The 22,099-nt window shown below is 45.0% G+C and overlaps 1 protein-coding gene across 2 annotated transcripts; it reads left to right on the top strand.

Annotated features, from left to right (window-relative positions):
- The first annotated feature begins 650 nt into the window (after positions 1 to 650).
- Positions 651 to 17,698, top strand: LOC135552649 (serine/arginine repetitive matrix protein 2-like). 2 transcript variants are annotated; one of them, XM_064984384.1, is made up of 8 exons: positions 651 to 686; positions 833 to 910; positions 1,207 to 1,305; positions 1,900 to 2,103; positions 2,251 to 2,499; positions 7,981 to 9,619; positions 9,915 to 11,070; positions 14,767 to 17,698. In XM_064984384.1, the coding sequence occupies exons 2-8, from the start codon at positions 881 to 883 to the stop codon at positions 16,757 to 16,759; spliced, it is 5,370 nt and encodes a 1,789-aa protein (XP_064840456.1). In that variant the 5' UTR covers positions 651 to 686; positions 833 to 880; the 3' UTR covers positions 16,760 to 17,698. The 2 variants fall into 2 exon arrangements, with proteins under 2 accessions (XP_064840456.1, XP_064840455.1); XM_064984383.1 differs by having other exon boundaries at positions 2,251 to 2,505.
- The last annotated feature ends 4,401 nt before the right edge of the window (positions 17,699 to 22,099 follow it).

Genomic DNA, 22,099 nt, shown 5'->3' with positions numbered 1-22,099 from the left:
TATTTTGTTTCTGTAAATGCTATGGGCATGTATCTTTAGAGATGACGCCTACACCAATCAAAAAAGTGAAATGTTTTCATTTGTCGCTTGATTCTTTATCGTGTACTGATACCCTTATTTCCACTCCACTGCCTTTCCTCTCATATTTCACTCTCTCCTTTCCCTCATCTCTCCACCCTTCTCTCCATTCAGTGCTGTAATCTACTTCTGGTAGAAACCATGAAGGACCCCCTGTGTTTTAAGGTGTCTGATCAGACCATCCCCAAACAGCAGCACATTGTACAGGTATGAGTAAACCAAAGGACAGGACATTGTATTGCGTCAGACCAGTGTACCTAAACTACCCTCCTACCCATGTTACAGACCAAAAACCAGGAGGAGAAACGCCTTTGGCTGCACTACCTCAAGAGACTGATAGTGGAGAACCATCTTGCCTCTCTACCCCAGAAGGTGAGACATTACGGTCAATGCTGCCGATATAAACGGCAATACTTTTCAGCCAAATATAACACTGAAGGCTGTGGCTGTACTGAAATTGAGAATATTGCATTCCCTCTGGTAGGTTGTGCTGCCACCTCATGGCTATTTAAAGTGAATGCAAACACTGTCGCAAGTCATTGAATTATTGAAATACCATACATGTATTTTTCAGGCAAGGCAGGTACTCGGTGACAACTTCTGTCAATGTGAGTTTCATTTCAAACCATCATACTTTTACACACCTACACTTTTCACTTTCAATTTACGCTGTAAATTGAATTGAATTTGACACCAATCGTGCTACTGCTTACGGTCATGCACAACTCAGTAACTTGCCATTTCTTTTTCACAGCTCCTCAGTTTGATCAGGATCATTTAAAAAAGTCATCTCCAAGATGCAATGAATACCATCGAGGACGACGCCAATCAGGTCAGGACAAGCTATTCTTACCTGTAATGCACCTAGTACCTCATTTGTGTGTGAACCACTTTTATTTCCTGTTGGATATCTGGTTTTAAGCACGTTCAAACCCCAAAGTCAGATGAGTGTGATGCCTTCTTTTTTGTCATAAATCTAGCAAATAACAAAGGCCTTTTGCCATATGCCTGTCTGGTCTGTGTTTGCGGAGTTAACTGAATGCTGTGTGTGTGTGTGTGTGTGTGTGTGTGTGTGTGTGTGTGTGTGTGTGTGTGTGTGTGTGTGTGTGTGTGTGTGTGTGTGTCCAGAGCCCCCAGAGTTCATCTACACCCCAGAGAAGGCCAAGAAGAGCCTTCCCCTGCTTCTGGAGGGGAACCTGTCCTACCGCCGCGGCAGGAGGCAGTCTGGTGAGACTTCTTAGAGTTGGAGTGCTGATTTAGCCTCAGTTTAGCCTTTTAGATCATCATGAATAAGATTATATGGACAGATCCTAGATCAGCATTCCTACTCAGGAGGCAGTCTGGTGAGACTTCATGTCTATAGAACAGGGTCCACATTCATAAAGAGTCTCAAAGCAGAAGTGCTGTTGAAGTATCAGTTTAGCCTTTTAGATCATATTTTTATTTTATTTTTTATATTTAACCTTTATTTAAGTCAGTTAAGAACAAATTATACCGGGGAACAGTGGGTTAACTGCCTCCTACTAGGGCAGAACGACATATTTTTACCTTGTCAGCTCAGGGATTCAATCTAGCATCCTTTCAGTTACTGGCCCAACGCTCTAACCACTAGGCTACCTGCCGCCCCAGTACTGAATAATTAACAGGATGACATGGACAAGTAACACCTGATCCTGAGACGCTTTATGAACAAGGGCCCAGAGAGGAATCACCTACGGCACATTACTTGGACTAAATGTACAGTTAGCTAAGAAATTAAATGCATAAATGTAATTATTGGAAATGACTAATTCTTGGATGCTTATGGGTGTTTCTTTCCAGCTCCAACTAAAGACTTCGAAACAGCATTTCATGGTGAGAGTGGTGAGAATGCTTCTTAAAGGATTTTTGTTATCTTGTTTCCTGGTAGTGCCTCGGTCAGTCGGGGCTGAAAGATTTGGTATGTTTTTAATGGAAAGTAAACACGCATTTGTTTGTTTCCCACAAACCATTCCTATCTTCTCATTGAATCCAGTCTCTTCAAAGGTAAGCTTGATTCAGACTTGTTCCACACTTAACCACCCACACATCTGTCGTACACATGCCTTGTTGGCGTTAGAAATGCTACTGAGTAACACCCTCCCTTCCTGACATTCTCCGTCTCCGTGTTTATACGCATGTCCATCTCCATAGGCTGGCAGCGAGGGGGAGCTGTGTCATGGGGCAGATAACCTGGGATACTCAGGCAGCACCAAAACCCTGGCCTCCTCTGTGATGGAGGTGGAAGCTGAGGCAGAGCATCTGGACCCCTGCCTGGGCCTGGAAGATGAGGATCTATCCCCCCTGAGCCTCCCGCCCACCCTCTCCATCACCGAGGAGATCATGCAGTTCATTAACCAGAGCCGCGTGCGAGAGGGAATGGCCGAACTCAAGCATGACATAGTATGGGTGGGCTATATTGTCTTTCACAATTCACACATTGTTAAACAGTTGCCATGGATTTGAAGCAACCTGTGCCACTTGTCTAAATCAAATCAAATCCAATCAAATTAATTTATATAGCCCTTCGTACATCAGCTGATATCTCAAAGTGCTGTACAGAAACCCAGCCTAAAACCCCAAACAGCAAGCAATGCAGGTGTAGAAGCACGGTGGCTAGGAAAAACTCCCTAGAAAGGCCAAAACCTAGGAAGAAACCTAGAGAGGAACCAGGCTATGAGGGGTGGCCAGTACTCTTCTGGATGTGCCGGGTGGAGATTATAACAGAACATGGCCAAGATGTTCAAATGTTCATAAATGACCAGCATGGTCCAATAATAATAAGGCAGAAGAGTTGAAACTGGAGCAGCAGCACGGCCAGGTGGACTGGGGACAGCAAGGAGTCATCATGTCAGGTAGTCCTGAGGCATGGTCCTAGGGCTCAGGTCCTCCGAGAGAGAGAAAGAAAGAGAGAATTAGAGAGAGCACACTTAAATTCATACAGGACACCGAATAGGACAGGAGAAGTACTCCAGATATAACAAACTGACCCTAGCCCCCCGACACATAAACTACTGCAGCATAAATACTGGAGGCTGAGACAGGAGGGGTCAGGAGACACTGTGGCCCCATCCGATGATACCCCCGGACAGGGCCAAACAGGAAGGATATAACCTCACCCACTTTGCCAAAGCACAGCCCCCACACCACTAGAGGGATATCTTCAACCACCAACTTACCATCCTGAGACAAGGCCGAGTATAGCCCACAAAGATCATGGGACAACCCAAGGGGGGGGGGGCAACCCAGACAGGAAGATTACATCAGTGACTCAACCCACTCAAGTAACGCACCCCTCCCAGGGACGGTATGAAAGAGCCCCAGTAAGCCAGTGGTCGAAACAGCCCCTGTAATAGGGTTAGAGGCAGAGAATCCCAGTGGAAAGAGGGGAACCGGCCAGGCAGAGACAGCAAGGGCGGTTCGTTGTTCCAGAGCCTTTCCGTTCACCTTCACGCTCCTGGGCCAGACTACACTCAATCATATGACCCACTGAAGAGATGAGTCTTCAGTAAAGAATTAAAGGTTGAGACCGAGTTTGCGTCTCTCACATGGATAGGCAGACCATTCCATAAAAAATTGAGCTCTATAGGAGAAAGCCCTGCCTCCAGCTGTTTGCTTAGAAATTCTAGGGACAATTAGGAGGCCTGCGTCTTGTGACTGTAGCGTACGTGTAGGTATGTACGGCAGGACCAAATCAGAGAGATAGGTAGGAGCAAGCCCATGTAATGCTTTGTAGGTTAGCAGTAAAACCTTGAAATCAGCCCTTGCTTTGACAGGAAGCCAGTGTAGGTTGGCTAGCACTGGAATAATATGATCCATTTTTTTGGTTCTAGTCAGGATTCTAGCAGCCGTATTTAGCACTAACTGAAGTTTATTTAGTGCTATAACTGGGTAGCCAGAAAGTATAGCATTGCAGTAGTCTAACCTAGAAGTGACAAAAGCATGGATTCATTTTTCTGCATCAATTTTGGACAGAAAGTTTCTGATTTTTGCAATGTTACGTAGATGGAAAAAAGCTGTCCTTGAAATGATCTTGATATGTTCTTCAAAAGAGAGATCAGGGTCCAGAGTCACGCCAAGGTCCTTCACAGTTTTATTTGAGACGACTGTACAACCATTAAGATTAATTGTCAGATTCAACAGAAGATCTCTTTGTTTCTTGGGACCTAGAACAAGCATCTCTGTTTTGTCTGAGTTTAAAAGTAGAAAGTTTGCAGCCATCCACTTCCTTATGTCTGAAATACATGCTTCTAGCGAGGGCAATTTTGGGGTTTCACCATGTTTCATTGAAATGTACAGCTGTGTGTCATCCGCATAGCAGTGAAAGTTAACATTATGTTTTCGAATGACATGCCCAAGAGGTAAATATATAGTGAAAACAATAGTGGTCCTAAAACGGAACCTTGAGGAACACCGAAGTTTACAGTTGATTTGTCAGAGGAAAAACCATTCAAATCAAATCAAATCACATTTTATTTGTCACATACACATGGTTAGCAGATGTTAATGCGAGTGTAGCGAAATGCTTGTGCTTCTAGTTCCGACAATGCAGTAATAACCAACAAGTAATCTAACTAACAATTCCAAAACTACTGTCTTATACACACAAGTGTAGGGGGATAAAGAATATGTACATAAAGATATATGAATGAGTGATGGTACAGAGCTGCATAGGCAAGATACAGTAGATGGTATCGAGTACAGTATATACATATGAGATGAGTATGTAAACAAAGTGGCATAGTTAAAGTGGCTAGTGATACATGTATTACATAAAGATGCAGTAGATGATATAGAGTACAGTATATACGTATACATATGAGATGAATAATGTAGGGTATGTAAACATTATATTAGGTATGTCACGAATCTCGCCAAGGATGGTGCCTCTTCCTGTTCGGGCGGTGCTCGGCGGTCGTCGTCTCCGGCCTATTAGCTGCCATCGATTCCCTTTCTGTTTGTTTTTGGTTATTGGTTAATTGGGTACACCTGTTTTGTATTAGGGTTTGTTTGTAGGGTATTTAAGGGCACTAGGCCCGCTGGGTATTTGTGCGGGCTTGTTTCTTGTTACTCTGTGTTGGATGGTGTTATTTTGTTCTTGTCGTTATTCGCCGGACTATTTCTGTCCTGTCGTTTGGACTGGCAACTTATATACGCCCTGTGTGTTGGCGTGACCGTTTTTGTTGCGCTGGTGAATAAATCTGACAAACGACTGAACCCTGCTCTATGCGCCTGATTCCACCCACCACTCCTAATTATCGTAACAAGGTAGCATTGTTTAAAGTGGCTAGTGATATATTTTACATCATTTCCCATCAATTCCCACTCAGTGTTAGTGATGGTTGTTTAACAGTCTGATGGCCTTGAGATAGAAGCTGTTTTTCAGTCTCTCGGTCCCAGCTTTGATGCACCTGTACTGACCTCGCCTTCTGGATGATAGCGGGGTGAACAGGCAGTGGCTCGGGTGGTGGTTGTTGTCCTTGATGATCTTTATGGCCTTCCTGTAACATCGGGTGGTGTAGGTGTCCTGGGGGGCAGGTAGTTTGCCCCCGGTGATGTGTTGTGCAGACCTCACTACCCTCTGGAGAGCCTTACGGTTGTGGGCGGAGCAGTTGCCGTACCAGGCGGTGATACAGCCCGCCAGGATGCTCTCGATTGTGCATCTGTAGAAGTTTGTGAGTGCTTTTGGTGACAAGCCAAATTTTTTCAGCCTCCTGAGGTTGAAGAGGCGCTGCTGCGCCTTCTTCACGATGCTGTCTGTGTGAGTGGACCAATTCAGATTGTCTGTGATGTGTATGCCGAGGAACTTAAAACTTACTACCCTCTCCACTACTGTTCCATCGATGTGGATAGGGGGGTGTTCCCTCTGCTGTTTCCTGAAGTCCTCAATCATCTCCTTAGTTTTGTTGACGTTGAGTGTGAGGTTATTTTCCTGACACCACACTCCGAGGGCCCTCACCTCCTCCCTGTAGGCCGTCTCGTCGTTGTTGGTAATCAAGCCTACCACTGTTGTGTCGTCCGCAAACTTTATGATTGCGTTGGAGGCGTGCGTGGCCATGCAGTCGTGGGTGAACAGGGAGTACAGGAGAGGGCTCAGAACGCACCCTTGTGGGGCCCCAGTGTTGAGGATCAGCGGGGTGGAGATGTTGTTGCCTACCCTCACCACCTGGGGGCGGCCCGTCAGGAAGTCCAGTACCCAGTTGCACAGGGCGGGGTCGAGACCCAGGGTCTCGAGCTTGATGACGAGCTTGGAGGGTACTATGGTGTTAAATGCCGAGCTGTAGTCGATGAACAGCATTCTCACATAGGTATTCCTCTTGTCCAGATGGGTTAGGGCAGTGTGCAGTGTGGTTGAGATTGCATCGTCTGTGGACCTATTTGGGCGGTAAGCAAATTGGAGTGGGTCTAGGGTGTCAGGTAGGGTGGAGGTGATATGGTCCTTGACTAGTCTCTCAAAGCACTTCATGATGACGGAAGTGAGTGCTACGGGGCGGTAGTCGTTTAGCTCAGTTACCTTAGCTTTCTTGGGAACAGGAACAATGGTGGCCCTCTTGAAGCATGTGGGAACAGCAGACTGGTATAGGGATTGATTGAATATGTCCGTAAACACACCAGCCAGCTGGTCTGCGCATGCTCTGAGTGCGCGGCTGGGGATGCCGTCTGGGCCTACAGCCTTGCGAGGGTTAACACGTTTAAATGTTTTACTCACCTCGGCTGCAGTGAAGGAGAGTCCGCATGTTTTGGTTGGAGGCCGTGTCAGTGGCACTGTATTGTCCTCAAAGCAGGCAAAAAAGTTATTTAGTCTGCCTGGGAGCAAGACATCCTGGTCTGTGACGGGGCTGGTTTTCTTTTTGTAATCCGTGATTGACTGTAGACCCTGTCACAGAGACAAACTGATATCTTTCCGACAGATAAGATCTAAACCAGGCCAGAATTTGTCAGTGTAGACCAATTTGGGTTTCCAATCTCTCCAAAAGAATGTGGTGACCGATGGTATCAAAAGCAACACTAAGGTCTAGGAGCACGAGGACAGATGCAGAGCCTCGGTCTGATGCCATTAAAAGGTCATTTACCACCTTCACAAGTGCAGTCTCAGTGCTATGATGGGGTTTAAAACCAGACTGAAGCATTTCGTATACATTGTTTGTCTTCAGGAAGGCATTGAGTTGCTGCGCAACAGCCTTTTCTAAAATTGTTGAGAGGAATGGAAGATTCGATGTAGGCTGATAGTTTTTTATATTTTCTGGACCAAGGTTTGGCTTTTTCAAGAGAGGCTTTATTACTGCCACTTTTAGTGAGTTTGGTACACAGTGGATAGAGAGCCGTTTATTATTTTCAACATAGGAGGGCCAAGCAGCTCTTTCAGTAGTTTAGTTGGAATAGGGTCCAGTATGCAGCTTGAAGGTTTAGAGGCCATGATTATTTTCATCATTGTGTCAAGAGATATAGTACTAAAACACTTAAGCGTTTCTCTTGATCCTAGGTCCTGGCAGAGTTGTGCAGACTCAGGACAACTGAGCTTTGAAGGAATATGCAGATTTAAAGAGGAGTCCGTAATTTGCTTTCTAATAATCATGATCTTTTCCTCAAAGAAGTTCATGAATTTATCACTGCTGAAGTGAAAGCCATCCTCTCTTGGGGAATGCTGCTTTTTAGTTAGCTTTGCGACAGTATCAAAAAGGAATTTCGGATTGTTCTTATTTTCCTCAATTAAGTTAGAAAAATAGGATGATCGAGCAGCAGTAAGGGCTCTTCGGTACTACACATTAGTGTCTAGTTTTATGAGCTATCAATTCCTTCCAGAGTTTGTGCTGCATTACTCTACCGTGTACATATTGCCGTGTACGTATTGACTCTTTTGTTTTTGTTTCTGTCTTTCCACAGGATTCACCCCTGGATGAGTCTCTGGAGGACCAAACAACTGAGCCACCTCCATGTCCAGTTGCTCAGCAAGAAAATGACCAGCTGCAGCCTTCCCCTACAGAGGAGACTTACAAGTCGCAAGACCCCCATCCCAATAGTCCAGAGGAGATAACAGTGCAACTGGAGGGGAGCAGAACCAAAATGGAAGACCAAACTCTTCCATCCCGTCTGTCCAGTGAGTCCTCAGAGGAGGGAGGTTGTGAAGGTGGAGAGTCAACAGCTTTGCCATCTGATGTCAAAGAGGAGATGCCTCAGGAGGAGAGCACATCAGCCAAAGAAACCGAGACAGTTGAGGAAAGAACTACATCAGAGGTGGAGGACGAGCAAACGGTCAAAACCCCGACACCTCTCTCTCCTGTAAGCCTCTCTGACAAAAGGGAGAGGGAGAAAGAACTCTGTTTTGACCTCCCCAACGAGGACAAACCCTCAGAAGCTCCAATCTCTCATCTCTCCATCCCAAAGGACACTGTACAGAGCCCTCTGGAGCCCAAGAAAGAGACCCAGCTCACCAAGTCCGACAGGCAGATCATCGAGAAGATCCGCAGCTACTACGAGGCAGCTGAGGCTGAGGCAGGAGATGCAGGAGAAGGTGACAGCATCCCCACCCCCAGGAGAAACAGCTTCTCCCTCATCATCCCCACCGGCCTGGTCAAAGACTCTGTGTCCCGCTTTGCTGTCTTTGGCCACCAGGACAGCTTGTGTGACTCGGAGAGTGGGCGCTCTGATGGAGGGGCAGAACCAGAGCCTGAGTTAGAGCTGCCTGACCAGGGAGAGGGAGCCCTCAGTCCAGACTGTTCCTCCACTTCTGCTGCTGGTTCCCAGGAAGATCACAGCCAGGCACCAGGTCAGGGTGAGCCTGCTGTGGAGGAATGTAGCAGGTTTGAGCCAGGGAGCGAGCTCCTCCCCTACAAAGAGTTGATGAAGGAGTGGAAAGAGAAGGAGAAAGTAGGAGCCGCTGTTAGTACAGAGAAGGAAATCACACTTAACCTGTTAACAGACATAAACAAAGAGCCCTCATGCAGTGATGAAGCAGCCAAAGTGATCACAGAAGACCAGCAAGTAATCAACGGCCACGGACCAATTCCAAGTGATCTGGACTCAGAACCTAAAGAGGCCCAGAAAGACTCTACTGTCCCTCCACTTACAGGCCTCCACGACAGTAAGACCGCCCCAGTGTCCCAGGCTGGGTTGGGAAGAATCAGAGACAGGAGCTCCCTCACTGGGAACCTAGAGGGCTTACCCAACCAGATCAAGGTGGGCCGCTGGTCCCGCCACTGTAAGATGGTGTCCTCCAGCCAGACCCTGTACGAGGGGGCAGCGGTCGCAGACGTGGCAGGGATAGGCCTGTTCGAGGCCAGCCCCGGTGATCCATGTCTGGTGGAGAACTCGGAGAGGATCCTCAGTAAGGTTCAAATGCTGGCTCGCATGTACAGCGCCAAGGCCAGCATCATGAAGGTGCCTCTTCACCACAAGAGGGTGTGTGTGGGTCGTGCACCGTGGACCGGCACCACCAGGCACAGTGTCCCTCCTCAGGCCCAGCCGCCACAGCAGCATCATGGGGAGAAGATTACAGTAAAGAGAGCTCAGAGCCATTCCACTGGTCAGTACCTTTAACATCCTTTAGGAACGGCTATGATTTGATTTAATAGTGTAGTAGTGATGAAATCTGAAGACTTGTTGGTGTCTTATTGTTTCTTTTTCACTGAATTTGTGTTAGTGAACACTATTAATAATAGAATAACACTTATAAACTGTGATTTACCATGTTTGATAGTGAAAGTAAAGCCTTTACAAGGTTAGTTAAGAAACACTACGAATAAAACATGACATTTAAAGCCTCCATATTGTGTATCAGTGAATGACAGTGTGTGGGATGTTTTTTGTGGGATTTACAGGTTGCCAGGAGATTACTTCAGTCTCCTCAGAACCCCAGCTCTTTGGCCACGTCCTTGTCAGTGAACAGCTGTCCCCCACCTACCGCCAGCAGGAGAATAGCTACGTCCTGGCCGGACCCAGGGACAGTTTTTCCAACCTGGGATCTACGTCCATTACCTCTCCACCCTCCTCCCCTCTGACCACCCCACCAAAAAACCCTCATTTTGGGCCTGATGAGGTAGTGATGACTGCTGTGGAGGGGAAGCTTATGGTGAACCAGTCTGAGGAAGTCATCTCAGAAGCTGAGATGCAGAGGCCTCACTCCAAGAAGGGCTTCCCAGTCCAGGAAGGCCCCATCCAAGGGGTAAGGATTGAGGTTCCAGCTGATGGTCATCCAGGGACCCCAGAGATGTCTGTGAATCTCAGCAGGACTCAGGCAGAGCAGAAAGGACATCATCTGTACTCCATCAGGGAAGATCCTTCTCTGGGGACAGCAACCTCTTTAGCAGGCCCATTTGGGAACAAGGACAGGTCTCCAGGGGTTGGCGCTGCAGAGGAACTGATGAAGACCATCCAACAGCAGGCTCCAACTGAACCAGAGACAAGCCAGTTGGTGAAGCCAGGCGAAGACAATTTAAACACCAAGATAATGTCGCCTTATGTGGCCAGTGGGGCTGAGAGAGGGAGTTCACCCCAGGTGGCCCCTGGTCATCAAAGTAAAGCTGAATCCACCAAAGAGAAACCACGAGATGCCACTCTAGATGATCGGGATGTTTCGCTTGCATCGTCAAAGATTTCCCCTCACAGCTCCGACACGTCTCCCACACAACAGAGGTCCATCTCTGGACTAACTGAGGGGTCAAACCCCTTAGTGCGGCATCCCACTCAGTCACCTATGACTGAACCCATGCAAGCAACACATACATCTGGTCAGAGAGTCAAGGAGAGTCAAGTCCCAGAGGATTCCAAAGAAAAAGAGGGGGGCATGGTTCCCCATCCGTGGTCATTGCTCCAAAGCCCGGCGCATATACCTCCACCAGAGGTGCAGTCCTCTGACTGTCTGCCTAAGTTCACCAGCCAAAGACCACCCAACCTGCACCTGCCCACTAGCATGGGTCGAAGGAGCCTTCCTATCAATTGGAACGGATCAAACAACGCCACACTCCCCAGCCAAAGGTACAGTATTTAATAGCCTAATAGAACAGTAGTAACACAATTTCACCGGTCTATTGCTTAATTCTTCCACGAAGAGTTCTTGTAGATGACAAGCAGAATCTACCACACACCCAAAACCGATTTGTGAATAGGATGGAGGAAAAAAGCAAAACTGGAGAAACATTAAAGAAATTTACATCTGACTGGAAGAGTGCAGAGACGTTTTCCTGTTTCTTGACTAAGAGTTCTTAAAGAAATTCCATGAATAAGATAAGACAGTACATTGTTATTCACAGAGTAGATGGAAAGTAAACATTTTAGTGAAATGCTATATGCATTATATTTTTATATTTTCTACATTGTAGAATAATAGTGAAGACATCAAAACTATGAAACGACACATATGGAATCATGTAGTTACCAAATATATTTAAAATGTTAGATTCTTTAAAGTAGCCAATCTTTGCCTTGATGACAGCTTTGCACACTCTTGGCATTCTCTCAACCAACAGTCTTAAAGGAGTTTCCACATATGCTGAGCACTTGTCGGCTGCTTTTCCTTTACTCTGCGGTCCAACTCATCCCAAACCATCTCAATTGGGTTGAGGTCAGGTGATTGTGGAGGCCAGGTCATCCGATGCAGCACTCAATCACTCTCCTATTTGTTCCAATAGCCCTTACACAGCCTGGAGGTGTGTTGGGTCATTGTCCTGATAGTCCCACTAAGCACAAACCAGGTGGGATGGCGTATCGCTGCAGAATGCTGTGGTAGCCATGATGGTTAAGTGCGCCTTGAATTCTAAATAAATCACTGACAGTGTCACAAGCAAAGCACCCCCACACCATCACACCTCCTCCATGCTTCACGGTGGGAACCACACATGCGGAGATCATCTGTTCACCTACTCTGCGTCTCACAAAGACACAGCGGAACCAAAAATCTCAAATTTGGACTCATCAGACCAAAGGACAGATTTCCACCTTTCTAATGTCCATTGCTCGTGTTTCTTGGCCCAAGCAAGTCTCTTCTTATTGGTGTCCTTTAGTAATGGTATCCTTTAGTAATGGTTTCTTTGCAGCAATTTGACAATGAAGGCCAGATTCACACAGTATCCTCGGAACAGTTGATATTTAGATGTGTCTGTTACTTGAACTCTGTGAAGCATTTATTTGGGCAGCAATTTCTGAGGCTGGTAACTCTAATGAACGTATCCTCTGCAGCAGAGGTAACTCTGGGTCTTCCTTTCCTGTGATGGTCCTCATGACAACCAGTTTCATCATGGAGCTTGATGGTTTTTGCAACTGCACTTTAAAAAAAATGCAAAGTTCTAAATGGTTCAAACACATTAAGAAGGAAATAAATTCCACAAATGAACTTTTAACAAGGCATACCTGTTAATTCAAATGCATTACAGGTGACTACTTCATGAAGCTGGTTCAGAGAATGCCAAGAGTGGGCAAAGCTGTCATCAAGGCAAAGGATGGAGAATCTCAAATATAAAATATATTTAGATTTATTTAACACTTTTTTTGGTTACTACATGATTCCATATGTGTTATTACATCGTTTTGATGTCTTCTATAATTCTACAATGTAAAAAATAGTACAAATAAAGAAAAACCCTGGAATGAGTAGGTGTGTCCAAACCTTTGACTGATTAAGTAAGTATTCACACCCCTGAGTCAATACATGTTATAATCATCTTTGCCAGCTATTACAGCTGTGAGTCTTTCTGGGTCGGTCTCTAAGAGCTTTGCACACCTGGATTGTACAATATTTGCTAATTATTATTTTTTAATTTCTTCAGACTGTCGAGTTGGTTGTTGATCATGGCAAAACAGACATTTTCAAGTATTGCCATTGATTTTTAAGCCATTTAAAAACAAAAATTGTAACTAGGCCACTCAGAAACATTCAATGTCATCTTGGTAAGCAACACCAGTGTATGCTTGGCCTTGTGTTTTAGGTTATTGTCCTGCTGAAAGGTGAATTTGTCTCCCAGTGTTTTTTGGAAAGCAGACTGAACTAGGTATTCCTCTAGGATTTTGCCTGTGCTTAGGTCTATTCCATTTATTTTTATCCTTAAAAGAATCAACCTAGTGCTTGCCTGATGACGAGCCTACACATACCATGATGCAGCCACCACCATGCTTAAAAATATGTAGACTGGTACTCAGTGATGTGTTGTGTTGGATTTGCCCCAACATAACGCTTTGTATTCAGGACATAAAGTTCATTTCTTTGCCACATTTTTTGCAGTTTTACTTTAGTTCCTTATTGTAAACAGGATGCATGTTTTGGAATATTTTTTATTCTGTACAGGCTTCCTTCTTTTCACTCGGTTAGTAATTGTGGAGTAAATACAATGTTGTTCATCCATCCTCAGTTTTCTTCTATCACAGCCAATAAACTCTGTAACTGTTTTAAAATCCCCATTGGCCTCATGGTGAAATCCCAGAGCGGTTTCTTTCCTCTCCGGCAACTGAGTTAGGAACTACGCCTGTATCTTTGTAGTGACTGGGGTGTATTGATACACCATTCAAAGTGTAATTAACTTCACCATGCTCAAAGGCATATTCAATGTCTGCTTGAAAAAAAACAATCTACCAATGGGTGCCATTCTTTGTGAGGCATTGGAGAACCTCCCTGGTCTTTCTGGTTGAATCTGTGTTTGAAATTCACTGAGAGACTGAGAGACCTTACAGATAATTTAATGTGTGGGGTACAGATATGAGGTAGTCATGTTAAACACTATTATTGTACACAGAGTCCATGCAACTTATTATGTGACTGGTTAAGCACATGTTTACTTCTGAACTTATTCAGGCTTGCCATAACAAAGAGGACAAACTTATAACAAACTTATTAACTCAAGACATTTCAGCTTTAAAAAATGTATTCATTTGTAAACATTTCTAAAAGCATCATTCCACTTTGACATTATGGGGTATTGTGTGTAGGCCAGTGTCACAAAATCTAAATTTAATCCATTTTAAATTCATGCTGTAACACTACATAATATGAAAAAATTCAAGGGTGTGAATACTTTTTGAAGGCACAGTCGATGCAAAGTATGTGAAAAGGCCCCTGAATGTCCACAGCTTTAGAGGTTATATCGAGTGGTAAACTTATCCACAGTTCCTATTTTGCTGTATAATAATAAATATAGAAATTGTTTAGTTTTATTTTGTGTATATCACTGCTAAGAGCTGAATTGTATAAATAAAAGTACACACGGACTGTCAAAGTAGTTTATATTCACAAGACTGAGCCATCGCTGCCTGCAGTCCTCTCCTCTCAATCCTGCTTCTCCTCAAGCCAGTGTTGTGGCATTAATCAGTCCCTCCAGGATTTCTCAGGGATTTTATGTGATATTTTGCATGGCAATACGCAGTGATTTAGTCAAATTTGATGATTTAGTCGAATTCAATTTAATTGATGAGGATTTTTTTTTTGACGTGTGGCTTGATTGAACCATATGCAGTGATTGGTTGAAATTCCGAGCCCTCTTTTTGTACTGTGCTGATGGGTCAGTTTTATGCGATAATATTGCGATGATTTGGCTGTTTTATGTGGAGATAGTGCAGTGATTGGTCAAGTTTGCAAGCCCTCGCATATTATGTGTGAAATTGTTGATTTTGATCAAAAATGCTCAGAATCCTGGAGGTACTGATTAATCGTCCATTAATTTCCTCTTCTCTTTCCTTTGGTTATAGACTACCACCTGCACCACTGAAGTCCAGAGAGCCAGGCCAGGATCCTTCAGCCCCATCCATCCATGCCTCTGGGTTGTCCCCCATCAGACAGCCTTCCTCCCAGTCTTCACTGGAGAGATCAGCCACCCTGCCTCCAGGTATTGGCCATCCCATGGATGCCAAGCCCCCCTCCGCCTTCAGCCCCAGTCTCCACCATCGCTCTCCCTCTCCAATCAGGGGACTCCCCTGTTCCTCTCCCACCCCTTCTGCCTTGACCAAGTCCCTGGCCGCCTTCTGCATCAGCCAGTCCATCAGCCAGAGTCTGGCCAAGAACAACGCTCGCCTCCAGGACCATGCCACCCCTTTCCCAGGTAGTCCAGCCCCTCTGGCTCCCGCTCCCACTGCATCCCCACTCAGGATGAGGTCTCCCTCCCCCAAACTCACCTCTGGCCCTAGTGGCCCCCCTCTGAGTCCCCCTTCCCCACTCCGGTCTACTTCACTTCGCTCCAGCCCATGCGCATCCCCATCCCCAGCCCTGTCCCCCCCACCATACCGCAGCCAGCACTCAGTCTCCCCAGCCCCCCCAGTCAGCCTGCATCACACCGCCTCTTCCTCTGCCTCCCCCCGGCCCAGGCCTGTTGCCCTAGCCCAGCCACGTCATATTGGTTTGAATGGAAATAGCAACAACAACAACAACACCACTAACGGAGGATTGGCCGTGAATCACCGGAAGCCACCGTTAGCGAGTACCAATAGTATACCCCATCCCCATGATTCTCACTGGAGTGGTTCTGCTCACACTTCCAACAGAGTGGCAAGGCCCTTCTCTGCCTCGGAGCCCAGCTCACGAGTGCAGTCCCCCTCTCCCTCCCCATCTCCATTCAGCAGGATCTGCTCCCCACCCCCTGTCCAGAATCATACAGGCCCTCTGATGAACAAGCCTCCCAACCCTAGAAGCACCCGGGCAGGAGGGGCTAGCCCCTTCAACCACCTGGGCCTCTCCCTGGAGCTCCCCAGGACCTCCTCAGCCTGCTCCTCAGGCATCACCTCCCCTCGTATTACCTCCCCACCGCCCATCGGGGTTCCTGCCAATGTGTGGGGAGTCGCCGCTCCTCAGCCGCGGCATGCCAAATTGGCATTCCCTTCCTCCTCCATAGCCTCACCCACATGGAGAGGTGGCTTATCCCCCTCCCCCTCCATTCAGAGAAGCTACAGCACCACCTCCCCTCCCCCATCTGGTTTCTCCTCATGCTCTCCAACCCCTTCTCAGAACCTGCGGAGGACCAAGGGGAGCAGCCTGCCCTTCCTCAGCCTGGCTGACCGACCACCCAGCCCAGTCAGGAATGGGAGAAGGTCATGGGTAGAGAGCGGAAGGCGCAGGGCGGTGGGTGCGGAGCAGGAATCTGGGCTGATGAGTCCCCGAGGGGGATCCTACTCCAACAGTGACTCCTACAGCGGCTCCAACAGCGGCTCCCCATCCTGCCTCAGCCCCTGCACCTTGTCCCCTGTCAGACTGGCCCCTGGGAAGAGCAACCACGGCGGGCAACACTTCACCAGCATTGCCTGGCCCGACGTACGAGAACTCCTGACCAAGTATGACAGTGGGGACAGCCCTGACCGGAGCGCTCTGACTTCCCCTGTCTGGCCTCAGGATGAGTGGGGTGACCCAGACCTTGGGGAGGACAGTTGCCGGAGCCGCCTGATCTGTGCCTATGTGCCTCGGGCCTCCCCAGCCCCAGACATGAGCGCACCCATCCAGTGCCCTAACAGGAGTGAGCCAAAGCCAGAGGACGCCTCCTCAATGCAGGCAGCCAGAAGGACTCTAAAGACTAGCTATGCTACCACTGTGAACCTGCAGATTGCTGGCAGTGGGCGAATCACTTCCTTCAGCAACACCCAGGTGAGCTTGAGCCAGACCTTAGCCCCTGTGGTAGACAGCCAGGGCAGACGGAGGGTCAGCATCAATGCCTGCAACCTCACCCTTCCTGTTCCCCAGAACTGCAACAGGCTGTGAGGGGCTGCAACTGGGCGACCTCCTCCAAGATGCCTTATGCCTCAGTGAAAGTCTAAATAGGCACTTTACCCTGAAACAGTGGCGTTCATAGGGATCCTATGAGATATAACTCCAGGTCATAAGGTAATGAATTACATTAGACTTAATTGGACAGTAGACTGAATCACCTGTTCTTCCAGATGACAATCTGACAATGTCAGGGATTCTGCAACCAACTCCACGAACCACCGTCCGGCCACCTACATCACTGTCCAACAGGACACTGACTGAACCCACAGACAAATTAGTTTTTCCCGGTGTTGTTTTTATTAGTCTTTTTGTTCTTGTTTGTTCTTTCAAAATAAATTCTGTTTATTCTGTTAAACAAAAAACAATGTATTGTGTACCAAACTCCTGTGTTTGTGCTTGTGGCTGTCATGGTCAAAACTGTCAATTATTTTCTTTTATTTATGAAGTAGTCTTATTTTGTCTGCATTTCTGGCACTTAATTGTATGTCTTTATTTTGCACAATGTCCTCAGCTGTGTGTGCAGTTAAGACGTATCTGTGAAGGTAGGTTTTATTTCACACTAAATCATGACGCTATGTGTTCTAACCTATATAGTTTTATCAGTGATTCAAAAAGATAGGATTTATTTGATTACATAAGAGCTGAAAATAAGGGAAAATAAGGGCAACAAATTTCAGGGAAAACAAAGTGCAAGGAAATTCATGTTGTGAGTCATTCACATGCATTTTTATTGCTGTGTCTTCAGGCTACTATGTCACATTTTGATAGTATAGACCTAGCTACCTTTTTAAGTACCGTATTTAAATATCAGTTTGGAAATTGTGTGAGCTCCTGTGGTCAAAAGACTCAAAAAACAACTACTGTGTCTATTACTTATGTGTATTTCAGTTATTTGTACTCCAATAATAATAAAAAATATTAAAGACCCTTTGATGTTGTCTGTCTCCTGTATAAATCCTCCAAGTATACCTATTATTATTGATTAGTCAATATCCTGGAGAACATAATTATTGACACTGAATGCCAATTTTTCCGTGTCTACTTTTCCGAAGGAAAATAGTTCCCTGGACGTGGCCGTCGTGCCTGTGTCAAGGTCGATCGGAAGTGGGTGAATGATTATGAGTAAGTTCGGCTCTTTTTACTGACTCAGATCTTTTTGACTTGTTTAGTCAAAATAACAAATCTTTCGACTCATTTCGTTAATTTGAGTCATTAATCCTGCTGTAGAATTAATCGCGTACATTAGGTCAAACGAACGACTAAAATGAACGATTCAATGAGAAAAATGAATCGTGACTCGAGTCAGTATAAAAAGTAGCGTTCAAAAAGAACAAAACGTTCGCGAACTGCACATCACTAATAAAGAACTAGGGTTGTGTTCGTGTTGGACTCTCTAGGCAACACTCTTGAGTGTAACTGAGCATTTGAAATTTCAGGATTTTGTTGCAGTACAAATATTATAGATTTTAGCTACACAATTTGAACTTCAACTGTGGATTTTAAAGTATCCTAGGTCAAGTCATCTGCTTCTTGACGGAATTACTTTTGTTTTCACTTTGTACCTACATACGTTGCAAACTTCAGTAGTCTTTCAAGCTGATTTACCATGTCCGGGTAAGTTACCGCTATATGTGTGAACCAGTAGCCTACTGAAATAGAGAATAATGTTGTATTTCTTTTGAGTACCTATCCCAAGTGCCACTGAAAAACGGAACAATCTTCTTTATCCCAAGTGCCGCTGAAAAAACGGAACAATCTTCTTTGCATAAATCGCGCGTTGACGTCATTTTACAGTAGGCTAGGCTGTATGAAATTCATATTTTTGATGTATTTAACTAGGCAATAATTTCCCGTAAAATAGATTTCATGAATCCTATGGTGTTTATTTCAGCCCTGGTTTCGCACACGCTTTCAGGTGAATGTTCAAAGTGCAATAACGACCATGTCTGACATTGCTTACATACCTATCATATTAGCTTCTAAACTGCGGGAAGATCTCAGAAAATCGATTTTCTTCACTACTACAATTTAGGGCCGATTATCCTGTCTTCACAACTTCTAGAGATATTTCAGCAAAACGATTTTGTGGTAAATGTATCACATTTTTTGAAATGTTGAAAAATATATACAAGCAGGAAAGCCTTAAGATAAATAAAACAAGTTTTAGATCATTTTTGAATAAAGTAGTAATATGTTGAATGACTGTGTTAGGGGCAACGCGCCCCTCCCTCCCTAGTACACTACTGTTACATCATGTGAATTTCATTATAACATCCTTTTGCTCCCAAATCAGGTTTGGTGTTCATAAATTCACTCTGAAGTGCCAGAGTGTGCTCGTAAATTCAGAGCCTTGTCAGAGTGTCAGGTCGCTTCGCTCTCCGGGGGTTCAGAGCGCACGCCGACACTGGACACTCACGCCGAGTAGTAAGGGTTGATCTGGACGTTCTGACCTCACAACGGCAGTCAAGCTAGCTTGCTAGCAATTTAATTAGGCTACGTTTTTTGGCGACGTTTTTACTGACAAATGTCATATTCAACGGGTGTTGCGCGATCGTAAATTCCAGTTATTCTTCGTTATTGTTCGTTATTCTAGTTATTCTGCGCTCTGGCACCAGGGGCGAAAATCTGATATAAATTTTGGTGGGGACAATTACATGAAATTTTCTCAAGAGCAATTCCTGAGGGGGACACAAAAAGCAGTGCTGTAACACAGCCTACTTTGTAATATGTTAAATGTATATTGAGGAACCATAATTATTACTACTGGATAATTGATAGGTACAGTAGTTAACTGAAGGGTTGTCCCAACTTGTTCAAATGTTTAAATCATTATAAAACTCATACTAATAATAGTTATAGCAGTGTTCCTTGTCAGTCCGGTATGTTTGCAGGTATTTCTATTTACAACCAGCAATACCAAAAAAGGCCAGTAGGTGGTAATGATACTGTAAACCACATATGTCAGAGTCAAGGCCCGCGGGCCACATCCGGCCCGCGAGAAGGTTTTTTACGGCCCCTGGGATGATCTTGATTTATTATTAGAACCGGCCCGCAGACCGCAGCAAGCCGGCAGCCCGCAGATCTTTTACACGCACCAATACTACATTTCCCACAATGCAACGGTGACGCACCGAGCAGTAGGCTGCTTCATTTCAATATTTATTGGCACAGCAGTCGTCAGCATCACAGTAAAATTAACTTTCAGATACCCATCAAAAATGGCAAAACGGAAGGTGGACACTGAGAACCGGGGTTTCAAACAAGGTGGGAGTCGGAGTATATGTTCACGGAGGTAGCTGGAAAACCTGTGTGTCTTCTGTGTGGAGAAAGTGTGGCGGTACTGAAAGAGTATAATCTGAGACGACATTATGAAACGAAACACGCGGACAAAAACAAGAATATGGACATGGAACAAAGGCTACAAAAGGCAGAGGAATTAAAACGAGGCCTCAAATCTCGACAGGCTCTGTTCAAAAAAGCCAAATCACAAGGTATTTCAATCCAATTATATTTTAAAAATATTTCAGTTGAGTGGATGATAGAAAATTGCTATTATTGTTTTTTTCTTTGAAGTAAATTTAGCCCACTTTTGCTAAAATAGAAAATATAGGCTACTGATGGTGCCTTGAATACCGGTTTCTTTCATTTAATGTTCATGTTATGGGGATTTTTATATAAAGGAAATTTGTCTTTTGTGTCTGTTGAAAATTAAAGATTACTGACAGAGCCATAAGAAAATATTGCTTTATTTATCTGATCATATTGGAATATATTTGTTAGGTTTTCAGTAGGTTCAATTAGGTTCACTAGACTATATGCGTCATTTAAAAATTTTTCAATGAACATTCGAACAGTCCGGCCCTCGGCTTGTAGCTAAATTTTTTATTTGGCCCTCCGTCCATTTGACTTTGACACCCCTGCTGTAAACTGTATGGGTGTAGTTTTCATTAATACAATGAACGTGGTGCGATCTCATCTCAAAGAATCTCCATTGAGAACCATCACAAAGTTGGTCTCCGCACTGAACGGACCTTTTTATTTAACTTTGTCTCATTAATTTATATAGTCATTAAATATGTGCCACTGGTTTGAGTCTATTACAACATCTTTACAAGAACAAAACCGCTCTGAATAAGTACAGTTCTAAAAGCGAGAGAACTACTTCAATGAAAAACCCAAACAAATCAACCAAAATATCCTTCAGAAATATTTAGTTATTGTTCAGTCAGTTTCTCAACTCTTCAAACAATAGCTATGGACAAGTATGTCACACAAAGTATGCATTTTTAAATACATCATTAGTAAGTGTACTGTCATGTACTAAAAACTACTAAACAAAATAACAAATATCATACTATACACCAGGGGTTCTCAAACAGGGTAGGTGGACCCCTAGGGGTCCCTGGTGTAATGGCAAGGGGTCCATGAAATAAAAAAGTGTAATGAACGTATTCAGCAGCACAAGGATTCCAGTAACTTTACATATAATATAGAGGGGTGGAGGTCCCTGAGGATCACTCAAAACCTTGCCTGCCTTGCCTCAAAATATGCAGGGGTTCCAGTACTCAAAAAAGGTTGAGAACCACTGCTATACACACAACTGAACAAAATAACTGAACATATGTTTGCGTGTGTCAATGGATCCAACAAATTGCTGGCAGATATTTTCCCTCAAGACTGTCCAGCCTATCTTTATGTACATTACAGACAAAAATCTGATCAGCACCTCAACTTGGTCAACCAACTCCCGCACCTCCACTGGAAGCCTCCTGAGGACCTCTGCTGCCTCTCCACTGCTGCTACAGGGGTATTTGTTGCGAAAGAGAGGCAACTGCACTGAAAGAGAATCCATGTTCAGCTCTGGGTACTGATCTAGTGACTCATCTAACTCTCCAGTGAGAAGCACTCTTTCCAACTTTTGCAGAATGTTTAGACTGTCCTGGTCAAAACGGTCGCCAAACTGAACCTCCACACCATCCAACACTTAAAAAGATTCTGCCCTATAGTGATCCACTGCTTTGCCAGTAAAACGTATTGAGTGTGTCTCAATGGATTCAATCAATGTTGTTGCTTTCTCATACAGTGCAAGGTAGCTTTCGTCATTTCTGCTGTTTACCCCATGCGCTGGATAACTGGACACGGATTGGATTTAGCTGGTGTGCTGCGACAGTTACACAGTGCCGGTGGGTTTGGCAGTGTTGATGTGCTGTGAATTTTACAATGGCTTTTCTCCTGTTCCTCAATCCTGCACTAATGAAGGCAGCATCCGCTCTTTGGCCAAAAGATGGCTGGCTTGAAAACCCTTGGCTACAGTGAAAACACAACACTCCT

Source organism: Oncorhynchus masou, chromosome 13, assembly GCF_036934945.1.
Source record: "Oncorhynchus masou masou isolate Uvic2021 chromosome 13, UVic_Omas_1.1, whole genome shotgun sequence".
NCBI classification, from domain to species: domain Eukaryota; kingdom Metazoa; phylum Chordata; class Actinopteri; order Salmoniformes; family Salmonidae; genus Oncorhynchus; species Oncorhynchus masou.
Note: the sequence above shows the minus strand (reverse complement) of the source record. Positions and strands in the feature narration are given on the sequence as shown.